This window comes from Chlorocebus sabaeus, chromosome 7, assembly GCF_047675955.1.
Source record: "Chlorocebus sabaeus isolate Y175 chromosome 7, mChlSab1.0.hap1, whole genome shotgun sequence".
NCBI classification, from domain to species: domain Eukaryota; kingdom Metazoa; phylum Chordata; class Mammalia; order Primates; family Cercopithecidae; genus Chlorocebus; species Chlorocebus sabaeus.
This window is the reverse complement of record NC_132910.1, coordinates 73,486,562-73,500,924: the sequence shown is the minus strand read 5'-3', so window position 1 is coordinate 73,500,924 and position 14,363 is coordinate 73,486,562. Positions and strand designations below refer to the sequence as shown.

Below are 14,363 nucleotides of genomic sequence, written 5' to 3'. Positions count from 1 at the left end.
AAAGATCACTAATCACAGAGCACCATAACAGAATAATAATAATGAAAAAGTTTGAAAAATTGTGTGAGAACAAAATGTGACAGAGGCACAAAATGTGCCCATGCCGTTAGCAAAATGGTGCTGCTAGATTTGCTCCATACAGAATTACCACAAACCTTTCATTTGTTAAAAGAGAGAACAACAACAAAAAAGCAATGTCTGTGTAGTGCAGTAAGTCACAGCTCCATAAAATGAGGTATGCCTGTAGTTTGATTTTGGCAATTATTTCACAATGTACACATATATCAAAACATCAAGTTGTATACCTTAAATACAGTTTTTATTTATTTTTTATTGTACTTCCATAAAGCTGAGGGAAAAACAATCTCTTTGGTTCAATGGTCAGACTGACATCATACATTTCACAGAGAAGACCAAAAGTTAAGACTTCTTAGTTGTAAAAGTACATTCAATACATCATTTTGTTAAATCTTTATAACAGTACTATGAGGAACAGAGGAAGGACAGGTATTCTTTGACCCATTTAATAGAAGCTAAATAAGACTTATAAATAGGAAGCATCATGCCCAAGGTCACAAAGCAGGTTAGACTTCTCCCTAGGTTTAGGACTGCAAACTCCAATGTCTACAAAGCTAGAGCCATGGTGTATTAGTCTGTTCTCACACTGCTAATAAAGACATGCCCGAGACTGGGTAATTTATAAAGAAAAAGAGGTTTAATGGACTCACAGTTCCACATGCCTGGGGAGACCTCACAATTATGGCAGAAGGCAAGGGGCAAAGGAACATCTTACACGGCAGTAGGCAAGACAATGTGTGCAGGGGAACTGCCCTTTATAAAATCATCAGATACGGTGAGACTTATACACTATCACCAGAACAGCACAGGAAAAACCCGCCCCCATGATTCAATTACTTCCCACTGGGTCCCTCCTATGACCTATGGGGATTATGGGAGCTACAATTTAAGATGATATTTGGGTGGGGACACAGCCAAACTACATCACATGATATAATGAGCAAAGTGGCCAGTTGGAAGAGCACTGGTAACCACTGCATGAGGGTACTAAAGGAGGGAGTAGCTTCCAGCTTCAGCAAATGACTACCAGTGCTGCCATGTCTTCAGAGGTTTTTGGTTTTTTTTTTTTTTTGCTTATCTTGAGAGTTTAAACTCTAAACACAAGCTCCAATCCAGACTTTTAAGTTAAACGATAAAATTTTTAAATGTTGTATTAATTAAAATACAAAACAAACAAACACCATGAGGGCTAAGTACATTTAAGTCACAATCTGCATCCTCTATCAATTTTTAAATGTTGGCTTAAAATATGAAACAAACACTATGAGGGCTAAATACATTTAAGTCACAATCTGCATCTTCCGACCTACGGGTTTCTGCTTTTCATAAAGTGTTCTGCTGCTTAGTACACCAGTTAAGGGTTGGAGTAGTCAAACATTTGGCTACAAGAACAGGTGTACTTGTTACCTAAAGTTAGGTCTGGTTGTTTATAAGCATCATATACCATATTTTAGCTTCCAGGTTTTCTTGAATTATTCCCATATTTCTGCAGTATTTATTAATATACTTATTTTTCAAACATTTACATATACTGATGTATTAAAATATGTCATTTAATAATCAAAGAAAATGTATTACCACTTCTTTGATGTTTGGGACTTAATTAGGTGACAATAATCAGCAATGAGAATAGTGATTGAATGCCATATAGTATATTTTACGATTTAACAATAGAGACAATTTAAATTTTTAACTTGTTCATTTCATTTTCTTTATACTTGTTTTACATACACTGGTTATATACCCAATTCTTAGAGATAAATTTAGTTTCATTATGGGACATTATTTATTTCAGTATGGCCACAAACCAAAATCATACTGCATCTGTTTCAACCACAATTGTGAAGCTAGGAATTATTTTTTAGCAGCTTTGAGATATAATTTACATACCATAGTGTACAGTTCAGTGGTTTGTATATATTCACAAGAGTTTTACAACCATCACCACTATCTAATTTCAGAACATTTTCATCGTCCAAAAAAGAAACCTCATACTCATTAGCAGTCACTCTCCATTCTCCCTTCCCTGCAGCCCCTGGAAACCATGAATCTGCTTTCTGTCGCTATACATATATTTATTCAGGACATTTCATGTAAATAGAATCATACAATATTTGACCTGTTGTGATTGCTTCTTTCACTTAGCATAATATTTTCAATGTTCACCTATGTTGTAGAATGTAACAGTATTTCAATTTTTATTGTTAAATAAGATTCCATTGTATGGATATACCACATTTAATTTATCCAATATCAGTTGTTGGACACTTGGGTTGCTTCCACTTTTTGATTTTTATGAATAATGCTGCTATGAATATTTGTGTACAAGTCTTTGTGTGGAGATATGTTCTCAATTCTCTTGGGTATATAACCAGGAGTGGAATTGCTGGGTCACATGGTAATTCTATGTTTAATATTTTGAGGAATTGCCAATGTTTCCAAAGCAGCTATACTATTTTACATTTCCACCAGCAATGCATGATGGTTCTAATTTTTTTCATATTTTTATCAACATTTGTTATTGTCCTTTTAAAAATGTATTATTATTTTAGTTATTCTAATGGGTGTGAAGAGGCATCTCATTGTGGTTTTGGTTCGGTTTCCCCTAACTATTAACAATGTTGAGCATCTTTTCATGTGCTTTTTGGTCATATGCACATCTTTTTTGGAGAAATGTCTGTTCAAATTGTTTGGTCATTTTTAAATTGGGCTATTTGTATTTTTACTGTTAAGTTGCAAGAATTATTTGTATGTTCTGAATACAAATCTCATATAAAATACATGATTTGCAAATATTTTCTCCCACTCTGGGATTGTCTTTCTTCATAGTGTCCTTTGAGGTATAAAAGTTTCTAACTTTGATGAGCTCCAATTTATTTTTCTTTTGTTAGTTTTGCTTTTGGTGACATATCTAAGTAGTCATCGCCTCATTCAAGGTCAAGAATATTTACTTATATGTTTTATTGTAAAAGTTTTATTAGGTTGGTACAAAAGTATTGCAGTTTTTTCCAACCTAATATAATTTTATATAATTTTAGCTCTTACACTTAGGTCTGTGATTCATTTTGAGTTAATGTTTGTATACGGTATAAAGTAAGGGTCCAACCTCATACTTTTGCATGTAGATATCCAGTTATCCCAAGCATCATCTGTTGAAAAGACTTTTCTTCTCCCATTCAATCGTCTTGGCACCCTTGTTAAAAACCAATTGGTCATAAATGTATCTTACACTTGGGAATTAACTCCTCATCCAATCCCTTATAGTCACTGTCTTACATTGGAGCATTGCATGTATGTCTGTTTTTCTTACTCAAATATAAAATTCTGTAAACTATAGCTACACATTTTGTATCTCCCATAGCCCATAATCATATTTAATAAGGCTCCTTATTTTGCGTTTACAATACAAATAGAACTTTCTAAAAATTATTTTGGCACAATATACTCAGAGTGCTGTTAGTTGCATATGAGAAACCCAAAATAACAGTGGCTTAAATAAGGTATGCTTGTTTCTCTCACATAAAATAATTCAAAACTAGGCAATCAGAGTTGATTTGGCAGCTCACCGAATTTATCTGTATCCCAGCTCTCAGCCCTACCATCCCCAGAGCAGTCCCCTGTCCTCAAGATACTGAAAAGCCACTAGAGCTCTAGCCATTAAATCTGCAAGGCCACACCTCACTGCCAAGTGAAACTAGAGAATATGGTCTTTACTGGGGAGCAGCAATATGTCCAGCTAAAAATCAGGATTCTTATTATAAGTAGAAAGGAGGGATAGATATTAAGAGGAAATCAGCATTCTCTACAGCAGGAATAAGGGAGTAACTTTTAAAAAAATATCTTTGGGACTAAAGAGAGTTAGGTATTTAGGAAGTTCCAAAGTAATTCATAGCTGCCCCTGTACCAATGGACTTAGATAAGCCTGGGATGAATGTGGAGCTTGTTCTTTCTTTTTTTTTCTGATTAATTGGTTGTTCTCTATTCTAGAGTGCAGGGACTGCTGGCAGGAAAGCATTATATTACCTCAGCTCTTACAAGTTGTAAGCTATACTCCCAAGTTATCCTCATTGAGAAATGATGTCAAATAATCCAAGTATAGTCTACCCTATTAGTCTAAACTATAGGAAACAGAAGATCCAACCCTATAAGGGACAGAAGGTCTGTGCAGGTTAGTCTGCCAACAAACTTGGGCTAAGAGGTGAAATGAACTCTACAGGAATCCTAATATCATCCAGTGAGAAGTCCAGAGCTGTTTGTCCAATACTGTGGGACTAGCCTGATACAGGTCAAGGATAGAGAAGAGAATTAAGAATGAGGTGCATATTCACACATTTAAAAATATTATATATGAGGCAAACGACTCTAAAATTAGCCACCTATGTAACAACTTCTAGAAGCTCTACCAGTAAAAAATGCACAGTTACCATGAGGTGATGGAAAGCTTTCCCTCTCTTCCCAGTAACGAGAACTATAGATGCATCTCATTTGCAGAGGCTGGCCCCTCCCCTTATATCCATGGGTTACATGAATGGGTCCTATAGATGTGTTGATTTGCTTGACTTCCTCCTATTCTCTAGCATTATTGTTTTTTTATAGTAAATCGTTCACCCTTGATCTGTAGAAGTGTGAAATGAAATATGTTAACAATGGTTATCTCTGGCAGATTAAATTACAGTTGATTTTTGTTTTTCGATTTTTTTTTTTTAGATTCTGTGTATCACCCACATTTTCTATAATCAATATGTATTATTTCCTAACTAGACAATGTTATAAATTTTAAAATTTAAAAAAATCAGATCAGAATCTTTAAAATATGTATACTATTTAGGAATAATGAACAATAGACTCTCTGTCAATGGTACACCCAAAGCCACTATAGAAGAAAAGAACAAACTGTTAACAGAGAACTTAGAAATAAGATAGGAAAAACAATTAGATGCAGATATAAATAACTTTATTTTCACAAAATTTTAATAAAACCATTTATCTTGGCAGAGGAGAAAGCTAGTATTTATCAGTTGTAAGGCTTAATTCTTAATGTACGAAGAAAAAACATACTAGCCATATGAAACACACGTTTCTCTCCTTAACTATTTTGTGGTAAATTAAAAGATGTGAAATGAGATAAATAGTTGTGAAAGTGCTTTATAAACTTGAAGTGCTTTGCAAATCCAATACTGTTACTGTCAGAAGACTATCATATTCTACCTCTAGTAACTGCTGTGTGACTTGTCATAGGGGTCTTATATTTACACAAAAAGTAAATTTCCAAAGGTTTTGAAGATTCTTCCCTTCTCATCACATTTAAGTAGTAAGGTATCTCTTGGCTGCCAATGCAGACAACTGCTTAGTGTGGTATTTCCATGTTAGCCTTATAACACTGCACTCTGAAAAGCACAGTACAGCTTAAATCCACAGTGGATACAATCATTGTCTAATTTCAGATATTGAGAAATGTTAGAAAACATCAAATGTTCTGGTGTTTTTAAAAGACCACAGAAAGAGATTCAAAAACATGAGCAAAGCTCAGCATTTGTAGCTCTGTGTGAATTCAGCTGCTCCAAGTTCTTAGAAGTCCTAAGGTTACTCAAAGGGTTGTTTAGGTGAAGATGGATGATGCCTTCCCTGAATCATCAGCTGCCACTGATAGAGTGAAGTGAGATGGAATAGTGGGCACAATCTCATTCATCCTACTCTATGTAGCCTAATGGGTCCAGAATTTAGCATCACTATTTTACACTGAAAAAAGATGAGATTATGAGGGGTCAGGGAGGCTTTGAGTTTTTGCTCTAACTTCACACTAATTAAGAATGTGATCTTGGGTAAGCCACTTTAACCTCTGTCAATGTCAAATTTCTTATCAGTAAAATGTGACTATATGAGACAATAAATTTGAAAATACTTTGCAAAATTAAAAGTACCAGGGAAATAATTCTTCAATCCCAAAAGGTTGTGAACATTACTAAAATTTGCCACATGGAAGAGCACACACCACAGAGACATAACTGTGATCATAAACAGATTTACAAAAGTGGTATTTCATTATGGAGGGCCATAGGGCTGATAAAGACAAATGCATCACCAACCTATGTCCGAGGTCATTCAGATTTTCACAGGAAACACAGAGCTTCTAGCTGAATTATCTCTGGATGGTATGGAAATTGTCCAACAATATATTCCTAATTTGAAAGGAACAGAACTGAATCTTGAAACGCCAAGAGGCCTTTATAGAAACAGACAAGAGATGAATTAACATAGGCATCAAGCTACAGACCAAATTAAAGTTTTACAAAACTGTGAAAGAGGGTCAGAAAGAAGAAATTTATGGGAAGCAGACTCCTTGAAAGTCAGCTTTGATGGACTGACAATATGTGCAACACATTGAGCAACCTCTTAGGTAGGCAGCTTCAGGGACAGGGGCTGCCCTTTTGAAAGGACTTGGGCCACTCTTGAGTCTAAGAGGCTGTCACAAACAATACTAAGCAACTAAAAATAGCTTCTTGTTTAATAGTAAAATTCTGCATAGTAAAAGGAGAAGCAGGAGGTATGACACACGTGGTAGTTAGCAGTCTACTACTGACTATTGCCACTATAACCAGGAAAGCCAGCTGATATGTCAGATGTGAGAAAGCGAAAGTATGTCACAGTGAATGTAGTTTTTCCCCCAAGCATTTCAAGAAAGAAATGAAAAAGCCAACTTCTATAATGGTGCCTACTGTGCATTAGTAGAGATATACTAGGGGTCTAAGAACTCAGTTTTCTACAGGGTCCCAGAAATATAGCCATATATTGTCCCATTCTCTAATGGAAATAGCCAGAGAAATATAAATATCAAGACTGGAGAACATCAAAGACCTCATTGGAAAAGCCCCCACATAGGAAAATGTGTGGGCCTGAATTCTTCCATTCTGGAAGGGTAAAGGCCTGAGTGATGATGCTGGGATTAGACACTGAAACTCTTTAGAGAAGCAAAACAAGTATAATAAAGCTGTACTTTATCATATTAAATAAATGACACACAACTACCAAATAGCCTTCCCCTTGTAACAGTGTTAATGTGATTTTGACCTGAAATGTACAGAGACATTTTGCATTTTTTCGTAATAAAGAGTTTATGAGATTTGGCCCTAATCTGACCTTTTCTTCATTTTTTTTTCTACTTGAGGGACTACAATCTTTATTTTTGTTTTATATTCTCTGAACATTACCTAATGCATAGAAAACTTATTGAACCATTTTTCTCTGTTCTTTGTAAAAGATTACAATTGACTGTTCCTTAGACTGCTTTAATCATTCCTGCCTATGCACCCTCCTCAAAATCCAGTTTAAATTAATTGTTCCTTACTCGAAATTCCTTATATCCACCTCCCTTGGGGCAGCAATCACCTATCACCCAGGACTACACTTGTGTATGCATATATCTTCCCTATTACAAATCAGGTTCTTTGAGAAAATACAAATGGTAAGAGAGTGGATTTTTGGAGTCAGAGCATTCTCTTTTCAAATCCTTGTTCTGCCCCTTACTGGCAATAAGGGCTGAGTGACCTAGAGCAAATTATTTAACTTCTCTGAGCCTCAGTTATCTAATCTGCAAAATAGGAGCCATCACTTCACAAGTTTGTAAGACTTAAATTAGACTAAATGCCTGCCTGTACACTGTTCTCTTTTCTCTCTTTCTATATACCTGAAGGTATTATAGGTGCTAGATAAATGTCTGTTTAAAGACCAGACAATATTGTCTTAAACAAACAAACAAAAAACACAGACAATACCATCTTTAAAAAAAAAAAAAAAAGGTCAGGTAAGAAATAAATAAGGCAGTAGAATGGAAGCTTTACAAGGACTCTCTCTGAGAGAGGATCTCCTCAAGTGTCCCCAGGTTAAATTACAAGTATATACCCATACAATTGTTCAGACAGTTTGTGCATGCTACTGAGGATGAATGAACTCCCACCCTAAATATCCCAATCTGACTAAAAAAAAGATCATAACTATTATGGTTACATTCATAGTGTCCCAGGTGATTTAGAGAATAAATAAAAATCCATTAAAGAGGTAAAGACATAAAAATGAGAAACATGGACTGGTTTACACATAACACATACAAAGTCTATTATAAAACTAGCATCAGTATCCTTGAATGCAAACCTTTTTCTGAGTATTTAACAATTGCATTCTTTAAAAAAACATACAATAGACATTGAGACACTTAAACAGATATATAAACATTTTAAAATTAAAACACCGTAAAATAGTACCTCAAGCTCAATAAGCATTTTATGTATTCTAATCTTAGTATTTCTCTAGTTGACATGTAAGAAGCAATCTATCTTATTGTATACAATTAGCTCATTGTGTGGATAAAAAGGTAAAACCATTCTGAAACAGGAAACCAATATACTTCCTGTTTAATCAACAAATCTAAACATTTATTCTTTTCATCTATTTATTCTTGCTCTTGTCCACCACAATATGCTACTCACATGTTCAGTGTAGTTTTATGACAAAGAGAAAATTTTCATGAGTTACTTTTGTATCCCCACCCCCTTAAAGAAAGGAGGAAAAACTGTTTCATACAGAAGGCGTTAATTGCATGAATTAGAGCTATCACCTAAGTGTGGGCTAATGTAACCATGAGGGATTTCACCTACATCCATTCAGTCAGTCTTTGGGGGTTTAAAGAAATTCCAAAGAGTCATCAGAAGAGGAAAAATGAAGGTAATGTTTTTTCAGACAGGTAAAGTCTTTGAAAATATGTGTAATATGTAAAACATTTTGACACCCCCATAATATTTTTCCAGAATTAACAGTATAAATTGCATCTCTTGTTCAAGAGTTCCCTATCACTCTCTTTAATCACTACTCACAGTAACCTCAACTCCTGCCACAATGTACAGGATGCAACTCCTGTCTTGCATTGCACTAAGTCTTGCACTTGTCACAAACAGTGCACCTACTTCAAGTTCTACAAAGAAAACACAGCTACAACTGGAGCATTTACTGCTGGATTTACAGATGATTTTGAATGGAATTAATGTAAGTATATTTCTTTCTTACTAAAATTATTACATTTAGTAATCTAGCTGGAGATCATTTCTTAATTAACAATGTATTATACTTTCTTAGAATTACAAGAATCCCAAACTCACCAGGATGCTCACATTTAAGTTTTACATGCCCAAGAAGGTAAGTACAATTTTTTATGTTCAATTTCTGTTTTAATAAAATTCAAAGTAATATGAAAAATTGCACAGATGGGATTAATAGCAGCTTATCTAAGGTAAAGAGTAACTTTAATTTCTGTTTTTTTGAAAACCTAAGTTTGATAATGAAGCCTCTATTAAAATAGTTTTACCTATATTTTTTACATATATTTGTGTATTGGTGGGGGTGGGAAGAAAACAAAAAGAATATTCTCACTTGATTGATAAGACAATTTTAAACAAAAATGTTGACTTATGATTTCATTTAAAAATGTAAAACTCTAAAATATTTGATTATGCCATTTTAGTATGTAAAATACCAAAATCTATTTCCAAGAAGCCCAACTTAAAAAATCTTTTCTTGTTTTAGGAAAGGTTCCTAAGTGAGGGGCAGCATAACACTAACTAATAGCACAGACTCTGGGGCCAGATATCTGAAGTGAAATCTCAGCTCTGCCATGTCCTAGCTTTCATGACCTTTGGCAAATTACCTGCTCTCTTTGTGATTCAGTTTCATGTCTACTTAAATGAATAATTGTATATACTTAATACACTTTTGTGAGAATTAGTAAGTAAATGTAAAGCACTCAGAACCGTGTCTGGCATAAGGTAAATACCATATAAGCATTAACTATTATTAGTAGTATTAAAGATAAAATTCTTACTGAGAAATACAAAGTGAAATTTTGGATTTTTATCTTTTTACCAATAGAACTTGAGACTTATAATGTTATATGACTTATTTCCCAAGATTAAAAGCTTCATTAGGTGGTTTTTGGATTCAGATACAGCATAAGCATAATCATCCAAGTTCCTAGGTTACATTAGGTGTGCAAAGCTACCTAGTAGCTGTGCCAGTTAAGAGAGAATGAACAAAATTTGGTGCCAGAAAGGGCTTGTGCCAGGGTGAATCCAAGCCCAGAAAATAATAGGATTTAAGGGGACACAGATGCAATCCCATTGACTCAAATTCTATTAATTCAAGGGAAATCTGCTTCAAACTACTCTTCTGAAAGATGTAAAGGAGACAGCTTACAGATGTTACTCTAGTTTAAACAGAGCCATGTAATGCAACTCCAGCAACATAAAGACACTAGATGCTGTTTCCTGAAGAAAATTTCTCCTCATTGTTCATGCCAAAAACTTAACCCCGAATTTGTAGATTTGTAGTGGCGAATTGAAAGCACAATAGATGGACATATCAGGGGATCGGTATTGTCTTGTCCTACCTTTCCCACTAAAGATTGTTAGAAAGACGATATTATGTGCATAATTTAGGAGGTGGTAGAATTCACTGAAATCTAACAGTTTGAAACCAAAAGTAATGATAAACTCTATTCATTTGTTTAACCTTCATTGCACATTTACAAAAAATTTTAGAAACTAATAAAAATATTTGATTCCAAGGATGCTATGTTAATGCTATAATGAGAAAGAACTGAAATCTAATTCTGGTTCTACCTACTTACGTGGTCAAATTCTGAGATTTGGCATCCTTATTTTAAAAATGGAGATGATCCTTCACTGCCTACTTCAAAAGATGACGTGAGACGTAAATGGGCCTATTTTGGAGAAAATTCTTTTAAATTATAATATACCATAGAAATACGAAATATTATATATAATATAGAACCAGGAGGCCTGTTCAAAAGTCCTTCCAAAGTACTATAATCTTTTATTTTATTGGGACAAATATTTTTGAAATGCATCTTAATGTAGTGATTGTAGAAAAGTAAAAATTTAGACACACTTAAATGTGTCTTGCTCCAGGCTATATCGAGAGCCACTACTACATGATTATTGTTACCTAGTGTAAAATGTCGGGATTGTGATAGATGGCATCCAAGAGTTCCTTCTGTCTCTTAACATTCTGTGATTCTTAACTCTTAGATTATCAAATATTATAATCATAGAATGTGATTTTTATATTTCCACATTCTAACTGATCTGGTTCTAATTATTTTCTATGCAGACTGGAAAAGTAATCAGCCTACATCTGTAACTTGCATTTAGATGCAGAAATGCTAACATTTTGCAAAGCCAAATTAAGCTAAAACCAGTGAGTCAACTATCACTTAACGCTAGTCATAGGTACTTGAGCCCAGTTTTATAATGTAAACTCTACTGGTCCATCTTTACAGTGATACTGAGAACAGAGAGAATGGTAAAAACTACATACTGCCACTCCAAATAAAATAAATTAGAAATTAATTTCTGATTCTGACCTCTGTGGAAACCGAGCTGATGATAATTATTATTCTAGGCCACAGAATTGAAACATCTTCAGTGTCTAGAAGAAGAACTCAAACCTCTGGAGGAAGTGCTAAATTTAGCTCAAAGCAAAAACTTTCACTTAAGAGATACCAAGGACTTAATCAGCAATATCAACGTAATAGTTCTGGAACTAAAGGTAAGGTATTACTTTATTTGCTCTCCTGGAAATAAAAAAAAAAAATGGAAGGGGAAAAGTACCACATTTTAAAGTGACATAACATTTTTGGTATTTGTAAAGTACCCATGCATGTAATTAGCCTACATTTTAAGTACACTGTGGACATGAATCGTTTCTAATGTTAGATGATAAACTAACTGGGAAGTATAAGCTACAGAGTTTGCACCTACCATCTACTAATGGACAAGCCTCATCCCAAACTCCATCAGCTTTCACATTAACACAAAACTGGGAGTAAGAGAAGGTACTGAATTGAGTTTCACAGAAAGCAGGCAGATTTTATTATATATTTTTCAATTCCTTCAGATCATTTACTGGAATAGTCAATACTGATTACCTGAAATGCTTTTCAAATGGTGTTTCCTTATCATTTGATAGAAGGACTACCCATAAGAGATTTGTCTTAAAAAAAAAAAAAAAACCTGGAGCCATTACAATGGCCAGTGGACTAAACAAACAACAACCTTTTTAGAGGCAACCCCGCTTTCAGAATCAAGTATTTTTAAATGCACAGGAAGCATAAAATATGCAAGGGACTCAGGTGATGTAAAAGACACTCCCTTCTCTCTTTTTATATCCCATCTGATAAGGTATAAAATTCATGAGTTAATAGGTATCCTAAATAAGCAGCATAAGTATAATAATAGAAAGACATTTCTAAAAGTAACTCCAGTTGTGTCCAAATGAATCACTTATTAGTGGACTGTTTCAGTTGAATTAAAAAAATACATTGAGATCAATGTTATCTAGACACTGACAGATTCAGTTCCTTATCTATGGCAAGAGTTTTACTCTAAAATAGTTAACATCAGAAAACTCATTCTTAACTCTTGATACAAATTTAAGACAAAACCATGCAAAAATCTGAAAACTCTGTTTCAAAAGCCAAACACTTTTTAAAATTAAAAAAACCCAAGATATTACAATATTTAAATAATTATGCTTAAGAGGGTACAGAACACTATAACAGTTTATTTAAAGAGAATACTTATTTAAAGGGAACACTCTATCTCACTTGCTTTTTGTTCCCAGGGTAGGAATAACTTCAAATTTGAAAAGCTGTCTTTTAAGTATCACTTTATATCAAAATATTTCCTCCTTAGCTTATCAACTAGAGGAAGCGTTTAAATCGCTCCTTTCAGCAGAGGAGCCTAGTTTCTAAAAAGCCAGTCCACAGAACAAAATTTCCAATGTTTAATCTTTCAAAAGTTGTTAAATTCACCTGTATTGATACTATGATAGGGTAGGGGTAGGTATAAGTATTTATGAAGATGTTCTTCACACAAATTTCTCCCAAACAGAAGCATGTCCTCGCTTACTCTAGGCTAGTTCTATTCTGCTTTGGGGAAAATATAAGGAGATTCACTTAAGTAGAAAAATAGGAGACTCTAATCAAGATTTAGAAAAGAAGTATAATGTGCATATCAATTCATACATTCAACTTAAACAAATATAGGTACATATTCAGAGGAAAAGCGATCAAGTTTATTTCACATCCAGCATTTAATATTTGTCTAGATCTGTTTTTATTTAAATGTTTATTTGCACCCAATTCAGGGAAAAAATTTTTGTGTTCATTGACTGAATTAACAAATGAGGAAAATCTCAGCTTCCATGTTACTATCATTTGGTATCATAACAAAATATGTAATTTTGGCATTCATTTTGATCATTTCAAGAAAATGTGAATAATTAATATGTTTGGTAAGCTTGAAAATAAAGGCAACAGGCCTATAAGACTTCAATTGGGAATAACTATATATAAGGTAAACTACTCTGTACTTTAAAAAATTAACATGTTTCTTTTATAGGGATCTGAAACAACACTGATGTGTGAATATGCTGATGAGACAGCAACCATTGTAGAATTTCTGAACAGATGGATTACCTTTTGTCAAAGCATCATCTCAACACTGACCTGATAATTAAGTGCTTCCCACTTAAAACATACCAGGCCTTCTATTTATTTAAATATTTAAATTTTATATTTATTGTTGAATGTATGGTTTGCTACCTATTGTAACTATTATTCTTAATCTTAAGATTATAAACATGGATCTTTTAAGATTCTTTTTGTAAGCCCTAAGGGCTCTAAAATGGTTTCACTTAAATTATTTATCCCAAAATATTTATATTATGTTGAATGTTGAATATAATATATATGTAGATTGGTTAATAAAACTATTTAGTAAATTTGATAAATATATACAAGCCTGGATATTTGTTATTTTGGAAACAGCACAGAGTAAGCATTTAAATATTTCTTAGTCACTTGTGTGAACTGTAATATGGCTAAGATGCTTACAAAAGTCACTCTTCCTCTGAAGAAATATGTAGAACAGAGATGTAGACTTCTCAAAGGCCCTTGCTTTGTCCTTTCAAGGGCTGATCAGACCTTAGTTCTGGTCTGAGAATATCTCTTAGCAGATTATATTTTCCTTCTTCTTAAACAAAATGCCAAACACAAACATTCTTGAAACTCTTCAAAGATTTGGTGTGGCTACGAATTCTCCATTATCTTACAACTTGCCCAGTGCCATGAGGAGGCTCACCTGTATGGCCTATATCAAAGGTCTTCCCTGCCCTTTGGCTTTCCATTGGGTCCTGCCACTGGGGAGCGCTGGTAGGAA

General features: G+C 34.0%; 1 protein-coding gene across 1 annotated transcript; it reads left to right on the top strand.

Annotated features, from left to right (window-relative positions):
• The first annotated feature begins 8,682 nt into the window (after positions 1 to 8,682).
• IL2 (interleukin 2) lies at positions 8,683 to 13,939 on the top strand. Its single transcript, XM_007999727.2, has 4 exons — positions 8,683 to 9,114; positions 9,205 to 9,264; positions 11,545 to 11,691; positions 13,545 to 13,939. The coding sequence occupies exons 1-4, from the start codon at positions 8,968 to 8,970 to the stop codon at positions 13,653 to 13,655; spliced, it is 465 nt and encodes a 154-aa protein (XP_007997918.1). The 5' UTR covers positions 8,683 to 8,967; the 3' UTR covers positions 13,656 to 13,939.
• The last annotated feature ends 424 nt before the right edge of the window (positions 13,940 to 14,363 follow it).

Bases quoted from the DNA above. Each gene is read 5' to 3' on its own strand.
- IL2 (XM_007999727.2), top strand. From the start codon at position 8,968: ATGTACAGGATGCAACTCCTGTCTTGCATTGCACTAAGTCTTGCACTT. The intron at 9,265-11,544 runs GTAAGTACAATT...TTATTATTCTAG, and splicing joins AGTTTTACATGCCCAAGAAG to GCCACAGAATTGAAACATCT. The intron at 11,692-13,544 runs GTAAGGTATTAC...TTTCTTTTATAG, and splicing joins TAATAGTTCTGGAACTAAAG to GGATCTGAAACAACACTGAT.